The sequence below is a fragment of the Heterodontus francisci genome, chromosome 15 (genome assembly GCF_036365525.1).
Source record: "Heterodontus francisci isolate sHetFra1 chromosome 15, sHetFra1.hap1, whole genome shotgun sequence".
Classification (NCBI taxonomy): domain Eukaryota; kingdom Metazoa; phylum Chordata; class Chondrichthyes; order Heterodontiformes; family Heterodontidae; genus Heterodontus; species Heterodontus francisci.
Genome location: NC_090385.1, coordinates 95,985,192 through 96,011,338, shown reverse-complemented (window position 1 = coordinate 96,011,338; position 26,147 = coordinate 95,985,192). Strand labels below are relative to the sequence as shown.

The following is a 26,147-nucleotide window of genomic DNA, read 5'->3' as shown; positions in this document are numbered from 1 at the left end:
ACAGAACTGGATGAGTGTGTGTTACTCCACATACAAAAGACACCGACGACTAAGAAAGGAAAATTAAATCATATACCTGCACTTTTTTGGATGCTCCTCTCTCTTGTTATTGAACTCCAGTGATATTTTGGCATCTAGTCCAATCCCAAAGTAATTGTTCATGACGCACTTCTCAGAGAAAGACCTAGAATAAAAGACACTGAGCTTAGAGAACCAGTAATAATACTCAACACAGTATCGTTAGCAACATAAAATTATAGAATGTTAGAGTACAGGAAGAGGTCATTCAGCCGGTCATGCCTGAGCTGATTCTTTAAAAGAGCTATCCGATTTAGTCCCACATCCCAGCTTTTTTCCGTGTAGTTCTGCAAATTAGTTCTCTTCAAATACGTGGCCAATTGTCTTTTGAAAGTTCCTCTGGAATCTGCTTCCATCACTCTTTCAGTTCCAGATCTTAACAACCTACTATGTGAAAAATATCTTCTTCTTTTTCATTATTTCCTTTGCCACTTGTTTTAAATCGATGACCTCCAGTTACTGATGCTTTTGCTAGAAGAAACAGTTCTTCCCTACTTGCTCTGTTACAGCCACTCACAATGTTGAATACCTCTATTCATAATATTAGTTATAAATTAAGTGTTCCCTAACCACCTCTTCTCAACTTTTTCAATCTCTCCACATAACTGAAGTCCCTCATCCCTGGTATCATCCTGTTAAACCTCCTCTGTACCCTCTTCAGGGCCTTGGTATCCTTCCTAAAGTGTGGTGCCCAGAATTGCACACAATACTCCAGCTGAGGCCTAACCAGAGATTTGTAAACATTTAACATGACTTCTTTGTTTTTTTGTATTCAATGCCTCCATTCACAAAGCCAAGTATCCCATAATCTTTCTTAGCCACCTTATCAACTTGCTCTGCCACATTGAAAAAATTGTGAATATGCATCCCCGGGTCCCTCTGCTCTTGCATCCCACTAAGATAGTACCATTTAGATTACATTGCTTCACCATATCGTTCTGGCTCTTCGAGTTGAACGTTTTCTTCTTTGATGTCTCTTTATTCCTTTCCATAATTATTTTAATCTGAATTATATTATGATCACAATTATCCAGATGTTCTCCCACTGACACACATCCTACTTACTCTCTCCACAGATGCTGCCAGACCTGCTGAGTATTTCCAGCATTTCTTGTTTTATTACACATCCTACTTGCCCTACTTCATTTAGAGAACTCCATCCAGCTCTGCTTCCTTCCTCCTTGGGTTGAATACTGATTAAAAATACTCTCCTGTACATATTTTAAGATTTTTTCACTCTCCATGCCCTGTACTCTGTTTTCCCTTAGTCTATATTAAAATAATTAAAGTCCCCCATTATTACTACTCTAATATTTTTACATTTCACTGAAATTTGGCTATAGATTTTCCCCTCTATCTCCTTCTCACTATTTGGGATCTATAGTAAACACCCAAGACTGTAACAGTTCCTAATGTATTCCTCAAGTCTAAGCAAATAGACTCAGTCTTTGAACCCTCTAGTATATTATCCCTGCTGCAGAACAGTAATATTGTCCTCAATCAATACTGCCACCTCTGTTTTTTCCCCTTCATTCTCCCTCCTGAATATGTTATAGCCAGGAATGTTTGGTTCCCATTCCAACACCATGTTAGTCATCCTTGCTTTATTCCTCCATCTAATTCCTGCTGTTTCTACACACTCTCCGAGGTTTCTATGCACCTTGTCTCTCCTCTCTACTGCTATATCTTGGATCCTGCACTTGCCAAATTAGTTTAAACTCTCCCCAACAGCCCTAGTTAACCTCCATGAGTTAAACAGCAATTTTCTATATTCTGCAAATGGGAGTTTTATGACTTGTTTTTCATTTTAATCAATCATGTTGATTTCAACACAACTAATATGGACATCAAGCACTCCCAGAGCAGGTACGTGAGACTGCATTGCAAACTATGCCAGCAGGGTGATAGGGGAATTTTTGTGTAATATATGTCAAAAATAATTCTACTGAGCTTACAGGACAACCAAACTAGTAGGTTTATATTAAGAGGTGTGGTCCAGCATGCTGGGGAGAATGAAGGATAGTTTGGGTTTCCAGCATTTCCATCACATTGATTTGCTACTGGGACAACTCTATTCATTTGGAATCTGTAGTGCTCAATGTCAACTAAAACAACAACTTGTATTTATATAGCACCTATAATGTAATAGAATGCCTCAAGGTGCTTCACAAGAACATTATAAAGCAACATTTGACACAAGTTATAGACAGAGATATTAGGGCAGATGGTTAAAATCTTGAAAGAAAGACAGACTTGCATTTATACAATGCTTTTCATGACCACCGGACTTCTCAAAGTGTTTACAGCCAATGCAGTACTTTTTAAAGTGTGGTCACTGTTTAATGCAGGAAATATCACCTTGCCTCCAACAATAGGTCAGAAATGGGGATGTTCACTGATGATTGCACAATGTTCAGTACCATTCACAACTCCTCAGATACTGAAGCAGTCTGTGTCCATATGCAGCAAGACCCGGACAACGTTCAAGCTTGGGCTGATTTGGCAAGTAACATTTGCGTCACACAAGTGCCAGACAATGACCATCTCCAACAAGAGAGAATCTAACCATCTCCCCTTGACACTCAATGGCACCACTCCCACTGAATTCCGCACCATCAACATCCTGGGGGTTACCATTGACCATAAACTTAACTAGACCAGCCACATAAATACTGTGGCTACAAGAGCAGGTCAGAGGCTGGGAATTCTGTGGCTAGTAACTCACCTCCTGACTCCCCAGTGCCAGTCCACCAACTACAAGGCACAAGTCAGGAGTGTGATGGAATACTCTCCACTCGTCTGGATGGGTGCAGTTCCAACAACACATGAGAAGCTCGACACCATCCAGGACGAAGCAGACCACTTGATTGGCACCAAAGCGACCAGCTTCAACATTCACTCCCTTCACCACCGACGCACAGTGGCAGCAGTGTGTACCATCTACAGGATGCACTGCAGCAACACATCAAGGTTCCTTCAACAAAACCTTCCAAACCTGCGACGTCTACCACCTAGAAGGACAAGGGCAGCAGATCCATGGGAACACCACCACCAGCAAGTTACCTTCAATCCACACACCATCCTGACTTGGTGTCAGGATATTGCTGTTCCTTCACTGTCACTGGGTCAAAATCCTGGAACTCCCTTCCTAACAGCACTCTGAGTATATCTACACCATATGGACTGCAGCAGTTCAAGAAGGCAGATCACCACAAGCTTCTCAGGGGCAATTGGGGATGGGCAATAAATGCTGGCCTAGCCAGACGCCCACATCCCATGATCGAATAAAAAAAATACGCAAAAGTAATTCCCCTTCCCAGACTCCTCCAATTGAGTTACAGGCACCAATTTTAGGCAAAGTAATAATTTCATCTGCAACCCAATTGTTTTGAAGGAAATAAATAAACAGGACAGAACTTGAGACATCCCTACGACTGTGGATTCCAGATACTGAGTTCCAATCAGTGCAGGATATCAGGTTATAATAGGGGGATACTTTGATGATGTTCACTTACAAAGAACTGGGATCCTCGGAGAAACTGAGTGCACTGGTTCCATCGGATTGGTCAAGGAATATGGTAGATGTCGTGGAAGTCATTGTGCCTCTCCTTACCCCTGTCAGTGCATCAATAAAAGGAGAATTAGGTTCGAAATCTGCACACTCCCAGTGAATCTCTCTCTCTCTGCATTGTCCCTGTGAGCCTTTTTTTTCTCCAAAAAATATACTTTATTCATAAAAAATTTTTAAAATACAAAGTTCAATAACGATCAGTTTCTTTCCATATAGTACATGATGTGCCTCATTACTCTTGCCATTCCAGGTTATATTTACAATGTACTTTTGCAGAACACACCAAAAACATTCACTGCTGCAGACAGCCCAAGGGGTTTAACACAGGTTCCAGCCCCTCATTATATTATGGTGGGAGGACCTGACACAGTGGCCTTTCCCCACTGAGCCTTTGCAGCGGCTGCCCCAAGCTTTAGTGCATCCTGTAGTATAAGGATGTAAAGGGTTAATACCAAAGAGAGTGAGAGAGACCCCTCCCACTGTACAAGCGATGATGTAACAGTTACATGAGATAGACTTGAGAAGAAGAAGGTATCGCAGCATGAAGGATGCTAGCTTAGGTGACTTGCTAACAGTGTATATAATAACAGTAAAGTATAGAGTTGTGAGTTCACCTTTACGTAGTTGAAGACTTCCTCTAGAACACACTATAACGCTACTAATACAAATACAACTAAACCCAACACATCCCTGAGCATGTAGTCCTGGACCTTGGAATGTGCCAGTCTGCCAGGGACAGCTCTTTGCGCTGGAAGACCAGCAAGTTCCGGGCAGACCAAAGTACGCTTTTTGCCGAGTTGATGGTCCTCCAGCAGCAGTTGATGTTCATCTGAGCGTGTGTCCCTGTGAACAGCCTGTAGAGTCCTGTGTTTCAGAGCTAATCAAGATGAACCTGGACAAAAAACCACTGCATCTCTTTTCAGATCTACTTTGCAAAGGCACATGTGGTTGATTCTTAAATGTCCTTTGAAAAGGCCTAGAAAAACTGCTATGAAGTCTTTGAAAAGGAATAAACCGGACGAACCGCCCGGCATCGAACTAGGCACCGGAAACAACAACGGCAAACCCAGCCCTGTCGACCCTGCACAGTCCTTCTGACTAACATCTGACAAAGTGGAGAGAGCTGTCCCACAGACTACACAAGCAACAGCTTGACATAGGCATACTCACGGAATCATACATTACAATATCTCAGACACTGCCATCACCATCCCCAGGTATGTCCTGTCCAACTGGCAGGATAAACCCAGCAGAGGTGGCGGCACAGTGGTATACAGTTGGGAGGGAGTTGCCCTGGGATTCCTCAACGTTGACTCCAGACCCCATGAGGTCTCATGGCATTAGGTCAAAAAAAGAAACATAGAAAATAGGAGCAGGAGTAGGCCATTCGACCCTTCAAGCCTGCTCCGCCATTCATTATGATCATGGCTTATCATCCAACTCAGTAACCTGTTCCCGCTTTCCCCCCATGTCCTTTGATTCCTTTAGACCCAAGAGCTATATCTAACTCCTTCTTGAAAACATACAATGTTTTGGCCTCAACTGCTTTCTGCGGTCGCGAATTCCACAGGCTCACCACTCTCTGGGTGAAGAAATTTCTCCTCATCTCAGTCCTGAATGGTTTACCCCATATCCTTAGACTATGACCCCTGGTTCTGGACTCCCCCAACATCGGGAACATCCTTCCTGCATCTATTCTGTCAAGTCTTGTTAGAATTTTATAGGTTTCTAAGAAATTTCCCCTCACTCTTCTAAACTCCAGCGAATATAATCCTAACCGACTCAATCTCTCCTCATACGTCAGTCCCGCCATCCCAGGAATCAGTCTGGTAAACCTTCGCTGCACTCCCTCTATAGCAAGAACATCCTTCCTCAGATAAGGAGACCAAAACTGCACACAATATTCCAAGGTGTGGCCTCACCAAGGTCCTGTATAATTGCAGCAAGACATCCCTGCTCCTGTACTCGAATCCTCTCACTATGAAGGCCAACATACCGTTTGCCTTTTTTACTGACTGTTACACCTGCATGATTACCTTCAGCGACTAGTGTACGAGAACACCCAGGTCTCGTTGCATATTCCCCTCTCTCAGTTTATCGCTGTTCAGAGAATAATCTGCCTTCCTGTTTTTGCTACCAAAGTGGATAACCTCACATTTATCCACATTATACTGCACCTGCCATGCATTAGCCCACTCACTCAACTTGTTCAAATCACCCTGAAACTTCTCTGCATCCTCCTCACAACTCACCCTCCCACCCAGTTTTGTGTCATCTGCAAATCTGCAGATATTACATTTAGCTCCCTCATCTAAATCATTAATATATATTGTGAATAACTTGGGTCCCAGCACCGATCCCTGCCGTACCCTACTAGTCACTGCCTGCCATTCGGAAAAAGACCCATTTATTCCAACTCTTTGTTTCCTGTCTGCCAACCAATTTTCTATCCATCGCAATACACTGACCCCAATCCCACGTGCTCTAATTTTACACGCTAATCTCTTATGTGGGACTTTGTTGGAAGCCTTCTGAAAGTCCAAATAAACCACATCCACTGGCTCCCCCTCATCAACTCTACTAGTTACATCCTCAAAGAATTCTAGTAGATTTGTCAAGCATGATTTCCCTTTCATAAATCCATGCTGACTCTGTCCGATTCTACCACTGTTCTCCAAGTGCTCTGCGATAAAATCTTTTATAATGGACACTCGAATTTTCCCCACAACTGACATCAGGCTGACTGGTCTATAATTCCCTGCTTTCTCTCCACCTCCCTTTTTAAATAGTGGGGTTACATTAGCTACTCTCCAATCTGTAGGAACTGTTCCAGAGTCTATAGCATCTTGGAAGATGACCACCAATGCATCCACTATTTCTAGGGCCACTTCCTTAAGTACTCTGGGATGTAGATTATCAGGCTACGGGGATTTATTGGCCTTCAATCCCATCCATTTCCCCAACACCATTTCTCTACTAATACTGATTTCCTTCAGTTCCTCCCTTTCACTAAACCATGGGTTCCCCAACATTTCTGGTATGATATTTGTGTCCTCCTTTGTGAAGACAGAACCAAAGTATGCATTTAGTTGGTCAGCCATTTCTCTGTTCCCCATAATAAATTCCCCTGTTTCTGACTGTCAGGGACCTACATTTGTCTTCACCAATCTTTTTCTCTTCACATACCTATAGAAACGTTTACAGTCAGTTTTTATGTTCCCCACAAGCTTGCTCTCGTACTCTATTTTCCCCTTCTTAATCAATCCCTTGGTCCTCCTTTGCTGAATTCTAAACTGCTTCCAATCCTCAGGTCTGTTGTTTTTTCTGGCGAATTTGTATGCCTCTTCCGTGGATCTAATGCTATCTCTAATTTCCCTTGTAAGCATTGGTTTGGCTACCTTCCCTGTTTTACTTTTGCGCCAGACAGGAATAAGCAATTGTTGCAGTTCATCCATGCACTCTTTGAATGTTTGCCATTGCCTATCCACCGTCATCCCTTTAAGTAATGTTTCCCAATCCATAATAGCCAACTCGGACCTCATACCTTCGTAGTTTCCTTTTTTAAGAATGAGCAAGGAAACCTCCTGCTGATTACTACCTACTGCCCCCCCCCCCCCCCTCCTCGGCTGATGAATCAGTGCTTCTCCATGTTGAACACCGATTGGAAGAAGCACTGAGGGTAGCAAGGGAACAGAATGTGGCGGGGGGCTTCAATGTCCATCACCAAGAGTGGCTCGGTAGCACCATTACTGACCGAGCTGGCCCAGTCCTAATGGACATAGCTGCTAGACTGGGTCTGCGGCAGGTGTTTAGGGAACCAACAAGAGAGAAAAACCTACTTGACCTTGTCCTCACCAATCTGCCCGCCGCAGATGCTTTTGTCCATAACTGTATTGGTAGGAGTGACCACCGCACAGTCCTTCTGGAGATGAAGTCCCATCTTTACACTGAGGATACCGTCCATTGTATTGTGTGGCACTATCACCGTGCTAAATGGGATAGATTTTAAACATTTCTAGCAACTCAACACTGGGCTTCCATAAGGTGCTGTGGGCCATCAACAGCAGCAGAATTGTATCCAACCACAATCTGTAACCTCATGGCCCGGCATATCCCCCACTCTACCATTACCATTAAGCCAGGGTGCCAACCCTGGTTCAATGAAGAATGCAGGAGGGCATGCCAGCAGCACCAGGCATACCTCAAAATGAGGCGTCAACCTGGTGAAGCTACAACACAGGACAACTTCCATGCCAAACAGTGGAATCAGCAAGTGATAGACAGAGCTAAGCAATCCCACAACCAACGGATCGAATCTAAGCTCTGCAGTCCTGCCACATCCAATCATGCATGTTGGTGGACAATTAAACAACTAACAGGAGGAGGAGGCTCCACAAATATTCCCATCCTCAATGATGAGGGAGCTCAGCACATCAGTGCAAAAGACAAGGCCGAAGTATTAGCAACAATCTTCTGCCAGAAGTGCTGAGTGAATGCTCCATCTCGGCCTCCTCCTGAGGTTCCCAGCATCACAGGTGCCAATCTTCAGCCAATCTGATTCACTCCACGTGATATCAAAAAACAACTGAAGGCACTGGATACTGCAAAGGCTATGGTCCCTGACAATAGTACTGAAGACCTGTGCTCCAGGACAAGCCGCGCCCCTAGCCTAGCTTTTCCTAAACAGCTACAACACTGGCATCTCCCTGGCAAAGTGGAAAATTGCACAGGTATGTCCTGTACACAAAAAGCAGGACATATTCAACCCTACCAATTACCACTCCATCATTCTACTCCTGATCATTAGTAAAGAGATGGAAGGTGTCGTCAACAGTGCTATTAAGCAGCACTTGCTCAGCAATAACCTGCTCAGTGGCTCTCAGTTTGGGTTCCACTAGGGCCACTCAACTCCTGACTTCATTAAAGCCTTGGTCCAAACATGGAGAAAAGGGCTGAACTCAAGAGGTGAGGTGAGAGTGACTGCTTTTGACATCAAGGCAACATTTGACCGAGTATAGCATCAAGGAGCCCGAGCAAAACTGGATCAATGGGAATCGGGGGGAAAACTCTCCATTAGTTGGAGTTATACCTAGCACAAAGGAAGAGGCTTGTGGTTGTTCGAGGTCAATCATCTCAGTCCCAGGACATCACTGCAGGAGTTCCTCAGGGTAGTGTCCCAGGCCCAACCATCTTCAGCTGCTTCATCAATGACCTTCCCTCCATCATAAGGTCAGAAGTGGGGATGTTCGCTGATGATTGCACAATGTTCAGCACCATTTGCAACTTCTAAGATACTGAAGCAGCTCATGTCCATATGCAGTAAGACCTGGACAACATCCAGGCTTGGGCTGATAAGTGTCAAGTAGCATTCGTGCCACACAAGTACCAAGCAATGGCCATCTCAAACAAAAGAGAAACTCCAACCATCTCCCCTTGATGTGCAATGGCATTACCATCACTGAAACCCACTATCAATATCCTGGGGGTCACCATTGACCAGAAACTGAACTGGAGTAGCCATATAAATACTGTGGCCACAAGAGCAGGTCAGAGGCTGGGAACTCTGTGGTGCGTAACTCACCTCCTGACTCCCCAGAGCCTGTCCACCATCTGCAAGACACAAGTCAGGAGTGTGATGGAATATTCTCCACTTGCCTGGATGGGTGCAGCTCCAACAACACTCAAGAAGCTCGACACCATCCAGGACAAAGCAGCCCACTTGATTAGCACCCCATCCACCACCTTCAACATTCACTCCCTTCACCACTGGCACACAGTGGCAGCAGTGTGTACCATTTACAAGAAGCACTGCAGCAACTTGCCAAGGCTCCTTTGACAGCACCTTCCAAACCCACGACCTCTACCACCTAGAAGCAGATGCATCGGAGCACCACCACCTGCAAGTACCCCTCCAAGCCACACACCATCCATATTGCCATTCCTTCACTGTCACTGGGTCAAAATCCTGGAACTCCCTTCCTAACAGCACTGTGGTTGTACCTACACCCCAAGGACTGCAGCAGTTCAAGAAAGCGGCTCACCACCACTTTTTCAAGGGCTATTAGGGATGGGCAATAAATACTGGTGTAGCCAGCAACACCCACGTGCCATGAAAGAATATTTAAAAAATTCCAGAAAGAGGTGGACAATGGTCTCTTCCCCATCGCTGTTGCCTCGAGGGCAACATGCAGAGGTGGTGGGACTGCAGGAGTGCAGGAAGGATCTGATGAGGTGGGCCCTTCTCACTATCAGCAAAGCTATGTCTTGGTGCTTGTTTAAAAGTTCTGACGATGAGGTAGGCGGCCAAATGCATTTGACAGTCTGCGAGGGGAACCATCCGTCAGGATCCACTATCTCCTTTTCCCGCAGGGCCTCGAGGATATTACGTGTGGACCACTGTTGGATGGACTTGCGGTCAAACGATTTTCTGCACAAACCTTTCCACAAGGGACAGGTGGTACGGTACAGTCCAACAAAATGGAGTGATCCCGTGGCAGCTCGGCCAGACCCATCCTTCATAACACTGAGGACAGATGAAACCTCAGCACATAGTGACATATGGGGCTGAATTCTGTCAGCGTGCCGAGCTCTGCGACGGAGTGCTGTGAAGTCAGCGGCTTTCCGACATGGAACAGCCGCCGCACAGACACCGCGATATTACGCGTGGGGGCTCATTTAAATGGAGGGGCGGGGCGGCCGCCCCTGATGATGTAGAGGGGGATGGCCGCTGCGTCCCCAGCAATGGCATCCGGCGCCACCATGCAGATGCTGGTGCCATTTTTAAAGGGCATCAAGCCTTTCATGTATATCAAATTTTTAAAGGTGCCAGCTACCAGAAATTACAAATAAAATGTCAGAAAAACTTTCCATCCCCTTTCCAACCCCCCACCCCCCCCTTTGAGTTATCAATTAATAAAATAACCCATCTCCCTAAAATCACAATTTGTAAAATGACAAACCTTCACCCCCCCGAACTTCAGTATTTTTGATCCTCAACCTCTTTCCACCATCCCCACACCCAACAGGAATAGTTTTGCCCGCTCCCCCCTTCCCGCCTGATAAATTTATTCCTCCCCCCTCCCCACCAGTGTCTCGCCTCGGAACTCCGATGGCGTTCCGAAGGTGCACGAGTTGCGGCCTATTGGCCGTAAAATTGGCGTGGGACGGCTGCCATCGGCAGGTAAGTTCATCTTCATTTTAATTATTCTAATTTTAATATTTTAATGAAGGCCTCACCACCAAGTGGCAGGGGGGGAGCCGCACCGAGGCCTCGCCACCGGCACCAATATCCGGTGGGGCCTTCTCAGCGTCGTGGGTCATGACCGGCTGCTCCAGCCCGCATTTTACGGGCTCCCCCACCATGACCTACATGCGGGGGGCTGGTAAAATTCAGCCCATGGTGTTTGCTTACCAAGGGTCTAACCACATCTTGATGCAGCCGCACACAAAAGTGGCCATCAGGATGAGGAAAAATGTTGAGTACGTTTTTCCCTCCTTTATCTAGAGATTTGTGCACTTTGTTCCCGTGGACACGATACATTTTCAATCTCTAAATAAAGCGGAAGATGGCTCAGGTAACTGCCATGGCGTAAGAGTGGGTATGGGCCAGACCTGCACCATGTAGAGCAACACCGAAAGTGCCTCTCAGCTGGTGACCAGGTTCTTATCTGCAATGGAGAAGCAGAGTTGCTCCCACATGCCCAGTTTCTGTTTCACCATGGCTATACGCTCCTTTCGGTTTTTGCCGCACACCCCAGCACCTCCGAACCATATCCCCAGCGCCTTCAGGTAGTCTGACCTGATGGTAATGGGGACAAAGGATCCATTGGCCCAGCTCTCAAAGAACATAGCCTTGCTCTTGCCACAATTTACTTTGGCTCCTGAGGCCAGTTCAAACTGGTCGCAGATGCTCATCTGTCTGTGAACCGACAATGGATCCAAGCAGAAGACGGCAACGTTGTCCATGTACAGGGAGGTTTTAACCTGAGTGCCTCCACTGCCTGGGGTTGTCACTCCTCTTATGCCCGCATCTTTCCTAATGGACTCAGAAAAAGGTTCAATACAGCAAACAAACAATACAGGGGAGAGAGGACAGCCCTGTCTGACTCCAGATTTGATTGGAAAACTTTCTGATTCCCACCTATTGATTTCACCTGCGCTACTGATGTTTCTGCAGAGCAGATGGATCCAATTGCGGATTCCTCCCCCAAACCCCATTTTGGAGAGCATGCCTATCATGTAGGAGTGCAATATTCCTGTCAAAGGCCTTCTCTTGGTCCAAGCTCATGGGGCAGGTGTCCACACCCCCCTGTCCTATACATAGGCGATTGTATCCCTGAGTAATGCAAGGCTATCTGAGATCTTCCTGCTGGGTACAGTACAGGTCTGGTCAGGGTGAATCACCAAGTCCAGAGCAGACTTGACCCGATTGGCAATGACCTTGGACAGAATTTTGAAGTCCACATTAAGCAGCGAGATGGGCCGCCAATTTCTGATTAACCAGAGTGGAGTATTTTTGTACAATATATCTGCTTCCATCACCTCCTTAACTATGGAAAAGGTGAAGTTGCCTCCCTGCATCAGAACATCCAGGCCAAAGAAAAGGCAACTATTTCCCCCTGATTAGATCGATGGAGTGTGGGACACCACTGCAACCATTGCCTGTAGATGCTGAGGTGCAGTATTCCACACTCCTGCAGAAACAGCAGATTGACTTTGACCTTGACAAGGTACCCCAAGGTCAAAACGCATCGCATAGTGGATTTGATACTACGTACGTTAATGGAGACTATATACCCATTTAAACTGTATAGTTCACCAGTCCAATTGTCTATGCTAGTCCCAGCTTTTGGGTATGTTCCTGCAGACACACAGCGTTCACAAACTGTTGCACTGTTGCAGGGTTAAGATAACAGTACTGGTCATACATTGGAGAGTGTTGCACTGGGGTGACATCAGGCTGTTGTGTAAGCATGGAGGTTTGGACTGTCCTTCGTTAATGCTAAATTCACCTCTGTTCCTCATCGAGGATGTTGTTGCCTCCAGCATCCTGGAGCTGGGGTGCACTGGGCACTTCACTGCTCCTGGCTTCCTTTATCTGCTTCCAGCTTCCCAGAGCAGGGGTGTGCTGAAACATTGCTGCTTTCGATGCCGTGTAGCTGGGGTGCGCTGGGCACCTCACTGCACTTGGAGTTCTGGAGTTCGGGTGCACTGGGCCCTTTGCTGTTCCCAGTGTTTTGGAGCTGGGGGGTGGGACCGTCTCCTTTACCTCCTTTGCATTTTGCCACTTTTTTTGTTGGTGGTGGTTTTCTGGCCTTCCTCAAACAATGTGGAGCAGCTGTTGTTGTTCATTTCGGACATGAGCTTCCTCTTGCCATTGGTTTGGGTGGTGGTTTGCTCCTTTTTGGGTTTTCTTCTTTTTGGTTTTCCTCTTAACCACTTGTCACTCCCTCTGCTTGCTCTTCTTCCACTGATACTGTCTGCTGAGGAGGCGGCTCAGGACACAGTGTTGGCATTTGGCAATTTTCTGCAGCTCCCTCTTCCATCTTCTTCTTGTCCCTCTCTGTGTCCTTTCTCATGTTTTTATCCTTGGAGAACTTCGTTGAGGAGGGTGATTACAACCAGGTGAGAAAGGGGTCTAGGGGTTCCCTCTCAGCCTTCTCCTGGTTTGACCGTAACAGGGTTTAATTTTTAAAACAACATGTTTTTAACTCCCACTCAGTGAATCTTTGTTCTCCAATTGTAATAGCAAAGAAATCAACCAGACAGGTTTTCTTAGATTTAAACAAGAAAGATGTAGGTTTATTAACCTTAAAACACTAATTCGGTTAAAACTACTAAGAATACGCGACATGACCACGCTAGCATGCGTACGCAAGAACACACACATGCAGATAGAGACAGAAAAGGAGAAAGAATGAAGGAGCAAGGTTTGAAGCAATAGCTGGATTCATTTACTGTCTTATGAGTTTGATATAAAATCTTTGCATTTAGTTAAATCTCATTGTCTCGTTGGAGCCTAGTGCACACTTTCAAACTTGTTTCGATGGTTTTCTGTCTTAGCTTAGTTTCTTCTGTAGGTCCCTGTCTTTGCATGAGAGAGAGAGAGAGAGAGACCTTCCTTCTCTTTTGTCTTCAAATTGCAGTCTGACTCAAACTGTTCTGTGAACACAATTCAAACCAAACCGGGGCCAGCAGGCCAGTCATGTGACTAGCTCCCCACCTGGATTGTTTGTGGATTCTCCATCTTAGCAGACACCCTCAGTTGGGGGAATGGAATGCTGGTTTTTTACACATTCAATGCCTGGTGATCAAAATCCATTTGGGTTAATTGGATTAGGGAGCAGTTCCATTGTCTTCTCCAGGAAACTGTCTCTTAGAATGGAAATATTTCCAGCCACTGCTGTGATCTGTTTAAACAAGTCATCTTTTCAGTCCAGCAACAGTTTAAAATTAATGTTTCATAGGACGAAATGAATATGTCTCATTCTTGGCAGGATTGGTTTTCATGACATTGATCTCTTTTGCAGTGGCCATGTTTGCCATTGCTTCCTCGTGTCCCTCCTTGGTTCTTGCCAGCTGTGCGTAACTGAGAAAACGTTTTATGCAAGTCTTGTGGAGGTGACCTGCCCCACCACACAGGTCGGAGTACTTACTTTGCATGTAGTCCTTTGTCTGGTGGCCTTCCTGCTCACAGTTCTTGCAGATCACTGTGCTACAGCTGGCCACCACATGACCAGGTTTGCCACAAGTGCAACTAACTCTGGGCTGCCCTACTTAGACTAAGTAGCCTTGACCTCCCCCGATAGTGAAGTTGGAGGGAGGATGGAGGATGGCTACCTCGGCATCCACTTTCCTGGTCACTTTGACCTGCCTTTTGCTTGACTGTCACCTGACAGTATTATGCACCCCTTGGCTTGGAGTTCGGGTGTTGGTGTAGCCATAGCTGAAATGTTGAGTCTTCATTGTATTGGCATTAGGCCTGAGCCAGGATGAAGTTCCACCGATCACAGAAGAGCCCAAAGTCATTGGGGTGTTAGGCTGAAGCCAGCATTGAGGACCACCCACACAGTCACAACAAGTCTCTCTCTGTACGGTCACAACAAGCATCACAAAAGTCTACCACAGTGTATTCATTGAGAGCTGGCACTGTGATTAGGGGGTGTAAGTGTGCTTTGGGAAGATGGAGTACGTATCAGGGTGTGAGATGGTTTTTGTGACCTGACATTGTGATTGATCAATGCAATTGGACCAGTAACAATCTGATAAATAGGTTAATTTAAAAGAAAAACTCTTTGTTTGTGAACAACACCATAGAAACCACCTTGCTGCTTTAATTAAACCTGTGGGTGAAAGGTACCTTACAATGGCTCTGTGTGGTCCAGCAGCAAGGGACAGTGCCACAGGCAAAGATACACGCTTTCAGTTCAACTATGCAGCAAGACATGGGGACAGGAGGGCAGAGATTCTTGCTATGCAGAGTGAGTGTGCCTCACTGGCAGGTACACAAAAGGATCCAGAGTATCAGAGGCTGTATGAGGTGCAGGGTGAGATCTTGATTAAACAGTACTCCTTCCCACAGGGGGCAGTCCGGAACAGCAGTGACGGATTAATCACCATCAGACTAATTCACAGGCTCTCACCTTCATGTAGCCATCTATTCCTAGTTCTCAGAGCACAGTCTGGCTTACCTGTCTCCGTGTCCTTTTGTCCCAATTCCTCTGAGCTCTCTCTCTCGACTGAAGCGGTAAGAAGGTTAAAGTTTGAAGAAGAGCTGCGCATCACCTGACTCTGTCTGTTTTGTTCATCTACCACTGAGAGAGAAGATAACAGTTAAATACCCAGAACTGAAAGAGAGGTCAAATGGGGAAGTTCTGAGGGATTAATATAATGTCAGCTTTGGCTCAGTTCTAACAGTCTCTGTTCCCACTGAGTCAGAAGGTCATGGGTTCAATTCCCACTCCAGAGATTTGAGCTCCTAATCCAGGTTGATGTTCACCATGCAGCACAGAGAGAATGCTGCAATGTCTTTGTTTGGATTCGATGTTAAACTGAGGTTCCATCTGCCCTCTCAGGTGGATGTAAAAGATCCCACAACATTATTTTGAAGAAGAGCAGGGAAGTTCAGGCCAATATTATCCCTGACCCAACATCATTAAAACAGATGATCTGTTTATTATCACATTGCTGTTTGTGGGAGCTTGCTGTGCGTAAATTGGCTGCAGCATTACAACAATGACTACACTTCAAAAGTACCTCATTGTAAAGAGCTTTGGGATGGCTTGAGGTCCTGAAAGGAACAACATAAATGTGAGTTTCTTCGAAGTCACTTCTAACTCAGCTTGGCAGATTATAGTCTCATCCACCAGGAGTGTTTATCAGCAACCTGGATGGGCACTGCGCTGGCTTTCTAATGTGTGAACTTATTAGAAGCACTTCCCGGGGTCAAGGATCCTCGCTGGGAACAAGAAATCGAAAAATATCCCTCTTCATAGAAAGGCTTTCAGCATAATTTTCACATGTTCCTCATTTTCTTCCCATCCCTTCCCACCACCTCTCCATCCCACACTCCCACCAAAAGCATTGACTCTTGCCAGCGGTATGGCTACACATACAGACACAGAACCCTTCAGCACCTCACCCAAATCCCCCTTGCTTCACATGTGGGTATCAGCTGGCTGACTATGTGAGGCATTACAGCTGAACCTCACCCAACAAACACACCTGCATACTTAAATAAAAGCAAAATACTGCAGATGTTAGAAATCTGAAATAAAAACAAAAACTGAAATGTTAGCTCTACTTCTCTCTCCATAGATGCTGCCAGACCTGCTGAGTATTTCCAGCATTTTTGGTTTTTATTATATCTGCATACTTTCCAGCAGGCGTCAGGGAATGGGAGACCCTGGGGAGGATCCCTAGCCCCTCACTAAGATCAACAGTGACAGTAGATAATTCCATTGCCTTAATTATACAACTCGGCAATAGTAATTCATTAAAATCCTACTGTAAACACAAACTGTGCAGTTTGGTAATATTACTGACAGAGGGACTGGGGAAAATAAATCATAGAGGAATTCCATCACAGTCTGACCCATTCCATACCAGACCCAGTGTAGATGGACCCATCACAGTCTGACCCATTCCAAACCAAACCCAGTGTAGACGGACCCATCACAGTCTGACCCATTCTATACCAGACCCAGTGTAGATGGAGCCATCACAGTCTGACCCATTCCAAACCAGACCCCGTGTAGACGGACCCATCACAGTCTGACCCATTCTATACCAGACCCAGTGTAGACGGAGCCATCACAGTCTGACCTATTCCAAACCAGACCCCGTGTAGACGGACCCATCACAGTCTGACCCATTCCATACCAGACCCAGTGTAGACAGACCCATCACAGTCTGACCCATTCCATACCAGACCCAGTGTAGATGGACCCATCACAGTCTGACCCATTCCAAACCAGACCCAGTGTAGACAGAGCCATCACAGTCTGACCCATTCCATACCAGACCCAGTGTAGATGGACCCATCACAGTCTGACCCATTCCAAACCAGACCCAGTGTAGACAGAGCCATCACAGTCTGACCCATTCCATACCAGACCCAGTGTAGATGGACCCATCACAGTCTGACCCATTCCATCCCAGACCCAGTGTAGACAGAGCCATCACAGTCTGACCCATTCCATCCCAGACCCAGTGTAGACAGACCCATCACAGTCTGACCCATTCCATACCAGACCCAGTGTAGACAGACCCATCACAGTCTGACCCATTCCATACCAGACCCAGTGTAGATGGACACATCACAGTCTGACCCATTCCATCCCAGACCCAGTGTAGACGGAGCCATCACAGTCTGACCCATTCCATACCAGACCCAGTTTAGACGGAGCCATCACAGTCTGACCCATTCCATACCAGACCCAGTGTAGACGGACCCATCACAGTCTGACCCAATCGGTACCGGACCCAGTGTAGACGGAGCCATCACTGTCTGACCCATTCCACCCTGATGTGGTACAGAGGGAGTTCCCATCTGCTCTTTGACCCAATCCCCTGCTGTCTTGTGCTAACTTCTTGATTGACTAAGCATGGAAAGAGATCATTGTGAGTGTTACCTTTTTCTGTTTGTTCAATGATCTGCCTCAGGGCTTTCTTCAAACTGTTGGCTCGTAACATAAGTTGCTGATTTGACTTGAATATTTTGGGTACAGAGTTTGCATCTGGAATTGTTTCTGGGTGCCCTCCATTTTCTGTACATTTGTTCTCATTCTGACCAGCAGTGGATGGTGGGGAGATGCCAGAGGGAACAATCACCGCCTGTGCTTCATCACTCAGAGCCTTCACCAGGGAGTCCAACTTCTGGGTTAACATTGCACACTGAGTGAGAGAAACACAGTCACGTCACCCCCATCAGGTGGCATTCAAATTTCATTCTCCCTCAACTCAAACTGTTGATTCTTCCTAGGGTACAGCTGTAGAATACAGCTGCTGCTGGGCTACGGCTCAGGAATACGGCTGCTGATGGGCTACGGCTCAGGAATATGGCTGCTGCTGGGCTACGGCTCAGGGGTACAGCTGCTGCTGGGGTACAGCTCAGGAATACGGCTGCTGCTGGGCTACGGCTCAGGAATACGGCTGCTGATGGGCTACGGCTCAGGGGTACGGCTGCTGCTGGGGTACAGCGCAGGGGTACATCCGCTGCTGGGCTACGGCTCAGGGGTACAGCTGCTGCTGGGGTACAGCTCAGGGGTACAGCTGCTGCTGGGGTACAGCTCAGGGGTACAGCTGCTGCTGGGGTACAGCTCAGGGGTACAGCTGCTACTGGGCTACGGCTCAGGGGTACAGCTGCTACTGGGCTACGGCTCAGGGGTACAGCTGCTGCTGGGCTACGGCTCAGGGGTACAGCTGCTGCTGGGCTACGGCTCAGGGGTACAACTGCTGCTGGGCTACAGCTCAGGGGTACAGCTGCTGCTGGGCTACAGCTCAGGGGTACAGCTGCTGCTGGGCTACGGCTCAGGGGTACAGCTGCTGCTGGGCTACGGCTCAGGGGTACAGCTGCTGCTGGGCGACGGCTCAGGGGTACAGCTGCTGCTGGGCGACGGCTCAGGGGTACAGCTGCTGCTGGGCGACGGCTCAGGGGTACAGCTGCTGCTGGGCTACGGCTCAGGGGTACAGCTGCTGCTGGGCTACGGCTCAGGGATACAGCTGCTGCTGGGCTACGGCTCAGGGGTACAGCTGCTGCTGGGCTGCGGCTCAGGGGTACAGCTGCTGCTGGGCTGCGGCTCAGGGGTACAACTGCTGCTGGGCTATGGCTCAGGTATACAGCTGCTGCTGGGGTACGGCTCAGGGGTACAGCTGCTGCTGGGGTACGGCTCAGGGGTACAGCTGCTGCTGGGGTACGGCTCAGGGGTACAGCTGCTGCTGGGGTACGGCTCAGGGGTACAGCTGCTGCTGGGGTACGGCTCAGGGGTACAGCTGCTGCTGGGCTACGGCTCAGGGATACAGCTGCTGCTGGGCTACGGCTCAGGGATACAGCTGCTGCTGGGCTACGGCTCAGGGGTACAGCTGCTGCTGGGCTACGGCTCAGGGGTACAGCTGCTGCTGGGCTATGGCTATTGAGGGTTATGGAGATTTCTGGGGTATGACGCAGGGGTACGGATATTTCTGGGGCCGGGCTCTTGCTGGAGTATGGTTCGTTAATCATATATTAATTGGGTGTTTAAATGTATTCAGGTGGTGGGCTTTATTTAGGGATCATCTATCTAGGAACAGGCTGTGAGAGGGGTTGTTACTTGAGGGTACATGATATGTAATGTGTGTCTCAGTGAATATAAACTTGTAAGTGTGTAAAGACTAGGCTTGTCCACTGTCTAACAGGTGTGAGTTCTAACACGGTCCACGGCATCCCTGAATAGCATTTATCTCTGTGACCAAAACACCCACCTTGTTTGCCATTGTGTCCGCTTCTTTCTTGTTTTCCTCGGCCTTCTTATAGGCTTTTCCAACTTCAGCTATGAAGTCACTTACTGTCCCACAGAGAAACCTGCAGATCAGTAGAAGGCAAAAATAAAGACAGGGGCCAGAGGAAACAGAGGGGAATAGCAAAGAGAGGAAGAGCACAGAGAGGAGGTGAAATACACAGCATTGGCCTCCTTCCATGTACTTGTTCCTTTACTGTAACGTGCATCATCAGCTCCAGCTAGGCCCTCCCCACATGCTGCACCTGGTCCTCCAACTCCAGCATGAAGACGTGCAGTGTCACCCACACCTCTACTCTGCCACTGTGAACAACTGGTGTATTTTCCATGACCACCTGACTTGCTGTTAATGTGCAGCCTGCTGACTGTCCTTTACTGGATTCTGCACTCTCCAGTCACCAATGTGACAAACCAAGCTCTCTGAGCAAGCCCTTCAAATTTCAGCCACTGATTCAAACGAGGTGTGTAGGTTTCCACTGGGTGCATCCCAGGGGGTGTACACTGTACTGATTTTAACATCCTCGTGTAATTGGAGCTCTTATGTCCTTTAATTTAGCATTTTACAAAGGCTGGTGTAACAGATGGTTTTCATGCCCGGGCACAATCTCTGAATCACTGCCTCATTACTATTCTCTGACATTTAGACAAGATCTAAGTGGTCTGGTCTCTTTAAAACTAACTCCAACTCAGTGCTTTGTTTCCGAAGACAATTCACATCTGAGCAGTGGATGCTGGTTATTGTAGCCCAGGGTTCCTTGCATTCACAGAACATACATCATGGATCCTTCAAACTGCTCTCTCCAGAATAAGTTGGTGCACTCAGTCAGACCAGTACTGTGGCTTGAGTTTGACACTTTCTTCCCTCCTGTCCTGAAGGTGTCAACTCTTGCTTGGGGTAGGGAACCACAGGAACCCAAACTAGTGCCGACTCTTGGCTTGTGACCGTGGATGGTATTGGCAGAGGATTCGAGGCATCTCAGCTGATCATGACCCCATACTCCCCTGAACGACCATTTCCAATGGGAGTCACTGACTAGCAGTGGGAACACTTGGCTAATTTTTCTCCTGAACAATCCGATGGTGGCAGGGCATTTGAGCGCTCGGGTTTCGGCCCTGTTATCAGTCACAGTCTGGGCGGACCCATGTAGGTAGGCATGGGGTGAACAGTACTCCACAGGAGATAAGAGGTTGAGTGATGGGCAGGAAATTACGCCATCACCGAAAAATTGAAGCTCAAATATTGTTAGCGTGTCAAGGCTCCTTGTGCCTGAGCTCGAATGGTGAACAGAACCTCATTAACCAGATAGCAACTACAGCAAACTAACAGATTGATTGAGATCAGACAGAGAAAAGAAACTTACTTGGCGGAGGAAATAACATCAGAGTGCTGGTCGGAATCAAGTACTTTTGTTAAATGATAAACAACTGAATCAGCATACTGAGATATTGGACCCTGGGGAAAGAGAATTGCAACAGCACAGATTATCACAAAAACTCACAACACCTCATTATACATGCACTGCACAACTGGGACTGTAGTAAGCACTGACTGTACAACAGGGACTGTAGGAGATATTGACTACAACTGGGACTGTAGAAAATACTGACTGGACAACAGGGATTGTAGGAGATATTGACTACAACTGGGACTGTAGAAAATACTGACTGGACAACAGGGACTGTAGGAGATACCGACTGTACAACAGGGACTGTAGGAGATACTGACTGTACAACAGGGACTGTAGGAGATACTGACTACAACTGAGACTGTAGAAAATACTGACTGGACAACAGGGTCTGTAGGAGATACTGACTGTACAACAGGGACTGTAGGAGATACTGACTACAACTGAGACTGTAGAAAATACTGACTGGACAACAGGGACTGTAGGAGATACCGACTGTACAACAGGGACTGTAGGAGATACCGACTGTACAACTGGGACTGTAGGAGATACCGACTGTACAGCAGGGACTGTAGGAGATACCGACTGTACAGCAAGGACTGTAGGAGATACTGACTGTACAAATGGGATTGTAGGAGATACTGGCTGCACAACAGGGACTGTAGGAGGCACTGACTGTACAACAGGGACTGTAGGAGGCACTGACTGTACAACAGGGACTGTAGGAGATACCGGCTGCACAACAGGGACTGTAGGAGATACCGACTGTACAGCAGGGACTGTAGGAGATACCGACTGTACAGCAAGGACTGTAGGAGATACTGACTGTACAAATGGGATTGTAGGAGATACTGGCTGCACAACAGGGACTGTAGGAGGCACTGACTGTACAACAGGGACTGTAGGAGGCACTGACTGTACAACAGGGACTGTAGGAGGCACTGACTGTACAACAGGGACTGTAGGAGGCACTGACTGTACAAACAGGGACTGTAGGAGATACCGACTGTATAACTGGGACTGTAGGAGATACCGACTGTACAGCAGGGACTGTAGGAGATACCGACTGTACAAACAGGGACTGTAGGAGATACCGACTGTACAACTGGGACTGTAGGAAATACCGACTGTACAAACAGGGACTGTAGGAGATACCGACTGTACAACTGGGACTGTAGGAGATACCGACTGTACAGCAGGGACTGTAGGAGATACCGACTGTACAACTGGGACTGTAGGAGATACTGACTGTACAAATGGGACTGTAGGAGATACTGACTGTACAAATGGGATTGTAGGAGATACTGGCTGCACAACAGGGACTGTAGGAGGCACTGACTGTACAACAGGGACTGTAGGAGGCACTGACTGTACAACAGGGACTGTTGGAGATACTGACTGTACAAATGGGATTGTAGGAGATACTGGCTGCACAACAGGGACTGTAGGAGGCACTGACTGTACAACAGGGACTGTAGGAGGCACTGACTGTACAACAGGGACTGTAGGAGATACTGACTGTACAACAGGGACTGTAGGAGGCACTGACTGTACAACAGGGACTGCAGGAGGCACTGACTGTACAACAGGGACTGCAGGAGGCACTGACTGTACAACAGGGACTGCAGGAGGCACTGACTGTACAACAGGGACTGTAGGAGGCACTGACTGTACAACAGGGACTGTAGGAGGCACTGACTGTACAACAGGGACTGTAGGAGGCACTGACTGTACAACAGGGACTGTAGGAGGCACTGACTGTACAACAGGGACTGTAGGAGGCACTGACTGTACAACAGGGACTGTAGGAGGCACTGACTGTACAACAGGGACTGTAGGAGGCACTGACTGTACAACAGGGACTGCAGGAGGCACTGACTGTACAACAGGGACTGCAGGAGGCACTGACTGTACAACAGGGACTGTAGGAGGCACTGACTGTACAACAGGGACTGTAGGAGGCACTGACTATCACGATTTAACTCTTTGGAATCTCATACCTGCCCCTGAGAATTGCAAAGCTCATCTACTGTCACGATAGGAAGCGGATGTTTTGTTGCTGCTTCATAGGTCATGATGCTCCACCTGTGGGGCAGAGAATAATCCAATCAGTTATTAATCCAATCAGCCTTGCACTCCTCTGATTAATTTCTGAGAGATGTGGGGGTGAAGGACATGCTGCACGTCCCCAAACTATTCAAAAATGAGAGTAAGCCCAGTCCTCAAAGAAGAGGAAAAACCCCATTGCCATCCCTCCAAACAATTCTGTGAAACTCCCAGAGGCACAACACACAGAGTATCAACACTCCACTACTGAGGGAGGACGAGACTGAATAAAAGGAGCCCTGACAGTGAGAGACGGTCCTGACGGTGAGATTCTCGCCATAAAAGACAGTCCTGACGGTGAGATTTGAGACCGAAGGCTTAGTTGAAGTGTGTGAACCACCAGAGGGAGCTCTCCACCTTGATTGCACTGTGAATGTATGAAGCAACAGCAACGTAGATTTATATAGCACCATTAGCAGAATAAAACATCCCCCAAGGTGCTTCCCCGGAACATTATAAAACCAAGTATGACAGCGAGCCACAAAAGGAGACTTTGGCCATAAATTTGCGGTGGAGGTGCTGCCCATTGGCTGAAAACTGGGACACAGGGTGCCCGATCAGGAGGCCGCCGTCACCCAACCCCGAACCCACAGCAGGCCGCCAAGTATTACCAGGTAGCCTCCTCAGCTGCTGAAGCACACAGCCGGTTCTGGTAATATACCAGTGGCAGCAGGAGGAGGCTCTTAAGTGACAATTAATTGGCCACTTAAGGGCCTCAATTTGCCTGTGGCCTTTTCCCACCTCTCCGACGCTAGTAAAATGGCAGTAGGAGCGGGTAGGTAACGGGAACAGCACCCGCTGGCTCCTACATGATTTTACACCCCCCCCCCATCAAACCTACCCCCCTCCTCCAGCCCACTCCCGAGTGAGGGATGCATAAAATTCCGGCCATTAAGTCAGATGACTGAAAGCTTGGTTGAAGAGGTAATTTTTAAAGAGCCTCTTAAAGGAGGAAAGTGAGGTGGGGAGACAGGGTGTGCAGGGGGGGCATTCCAGAGCTTGTGCAACTGAAGGTGCAGCCAATGGTCGAGTAATTAAATTCCGGGATGCTCAATCGGTTAGAGCTGGAGGACTGCAGCCAACTTGGAGGATTGTGGGACTGGAGGGGATTATAAAGTGAAGGGAATGGCCAGGCCAAGGAGAGATTTGAAAACAAGGATGAGAATTTTACAATTAAGATGTTGCTTGACCGGAAGCCAATGTAGGTCAATGAGCACAGGGGTGATAGAGGAACAGGACTTGGTTCCAGTTAAGACAGGTTTTAAGCAGGGTTATGGATAACCTCATGTTTAAGGAGAGTAGAATCTGGGAGACTAGCCAGGAGTGCGTTGGAATAGTATTTTGAGGTCATGAAGGTATGGACAAGGCATTCAGCAGTAGAGGAACTGCAACAGGGGCAAAGTCAGGCGATGCATAGAGATGGAAATAGGTGGTTTTGGTGATGGCATGAATATGAGGTCAGTAGATCATCTCGGGGTCAAAGGTTGCGAGCAGACTGGCTTAAACTGAGACTGGCACAGGATATTGACACAACGCAAAACTACCAACACCAGAGCAGCCTCTTCAGCTGATTCCTGCTCTCGTTATGCAGTTCTTATTGAGGCACCAGCTGAAGGGACAAGGCCCATAGTGCAGGATACCACCCAGGTGAAGGGACAAGGTCCAGACTGCAGGATACCACCCGGGTGAAGGGACAAGGTCCAGACTGCAGGATACCACCCGGGTGAAGGGACAAGGCCCATAGTGCAGGATACCACCCGGGTGAAGGGACAAGGTCCAGACTGCAGGATACCACCCGGGTGAAGGGACAAGGCCCATAGTGCAGGATACCACCCGGGTGAAGGAACAAGGTATACTGCAGGATACCAACTGGGTGAAGGGACAAGGTCCAAACTGCAGGATACCAACTGGGTGAAAGGTCAAGGTCCATAGTGCAGAATACCAACTGGGTGAAGGGACAAGGTGCATAGTGCAGGATATCACCTGGGTGAAGGGACAAGGTCCATACTGCAGGATACCACCCGGGTGAAGGGACAAGGTCCATACTGCAGGACACCAACTGGGTGAAGGGACAAGGTCCATACTGCAGGATACCAACTGGGTGAAGGGACAAGGTCCATACTGCAGGATACCAACTGGGTGAAGGGACAAGGTCCATACTGCAGGATACCACCCAGGTGACGGGACAAGGTCCATACTGCAGGACACCAACTGGGTGAAGGGACAAGGTCCATACTGCAGGATACCAACTGGGTGAAGGGACAAGGTCCATACTGCAGGATACCAACTGGGTGAAGGGACAAGGTCCATACTGCAGGATACCACCCAGGTGACGGGACAAGGTCCATACTGCAGGATACCACCAGGGTGAAGGGACAAGGTCCATACTGCAGGACACCAACTGGGTGAAGGGACAAGGTCCATACTGCAGGATACCAACTGGGTGAAGGGACAAGGTCCATACTGCAGGATACCAACTGGGTGAAGGGACAAGGTCCATACTGCAGGATACCACCCAGGTGAAGGGACAAGGTCCACACTGCAGAATACCACCCGGGTGAAGGGACAAGGCCGATGGTGCAGGATACCAACTGGGTGAAGGGACAAGGCCGATGGTGCAGGATACCACCCGGGGAAGGGACAAGGCCGATGGAGCAGGATACCACCCGGGTGAAGGGACAAGGCCGATGGTGCAGGATACCACCCGGGGAAGGGACAAGGCCGATAGAGCAGGATACCACCTGGGTGAAGGGACAAGGCCGATGGTGCAGGATACCACGCGGGGGAAGGGACAAGGCCCATTGTGCAGGATACCACCCGGGTGAAGGGACAAGGTCCATACTGCAGGATACCAACTGGGTGAAGGGACAAGGTCCATACTGCAGGATACCACCCGGGTGACGGGACAAGGTCCATACTGCAGGATACCACCCGGGTGAAGGGACAAGGTCCATACTGCAGGACACCAACTGGGTGAAGGGACAAGGTCCA

General features: G+C 47.9%; 1 protein-coding gene across 2 annotated transcripts in view; it reads right to left on the bottom strand.

Moving 5' to 3' along the window:
- The window catches only part of si:dkey-172j4.3 (diacylglycerol kinase eta), a 246,914-nt gene that overhangs the window by 40,926 nt on the left and 179,841 nt on the right, over positions 1-26,147 (bottom strand). For both annotated transcript variants that reach the window (XM_068047884.1, XM_068047885.1), the window contains exons 12-18: positions 23,051-23,135; positions 21,006-21,097; positions 19,610-19,709; positions 17,782-18,043; positions 15,340-15,462; positions 3,594-3,693; positions 77-184 (exon numbers count right to left, since the gene is read on the bottom strand). In XM_068047884.1, coding sequence (XP_067903985.1) covers positions 77-184; positions 3,594-3,693; positions 15,340-15,462; positions 17,782-18,043; positions 19,610-19,709; positions 21,006-21,097; positions 23,051-23,135 — 870 coding nt within the window. The remainder of the gene's footprint in view (positions 1-76; positions 185-3,593; positions 3,694-15,339; positions 15,463-17,781; positions 18,044-19,609; positions 19,710-21,005; positions 21,098-23,050; positions 23,136-26,147) is intronic.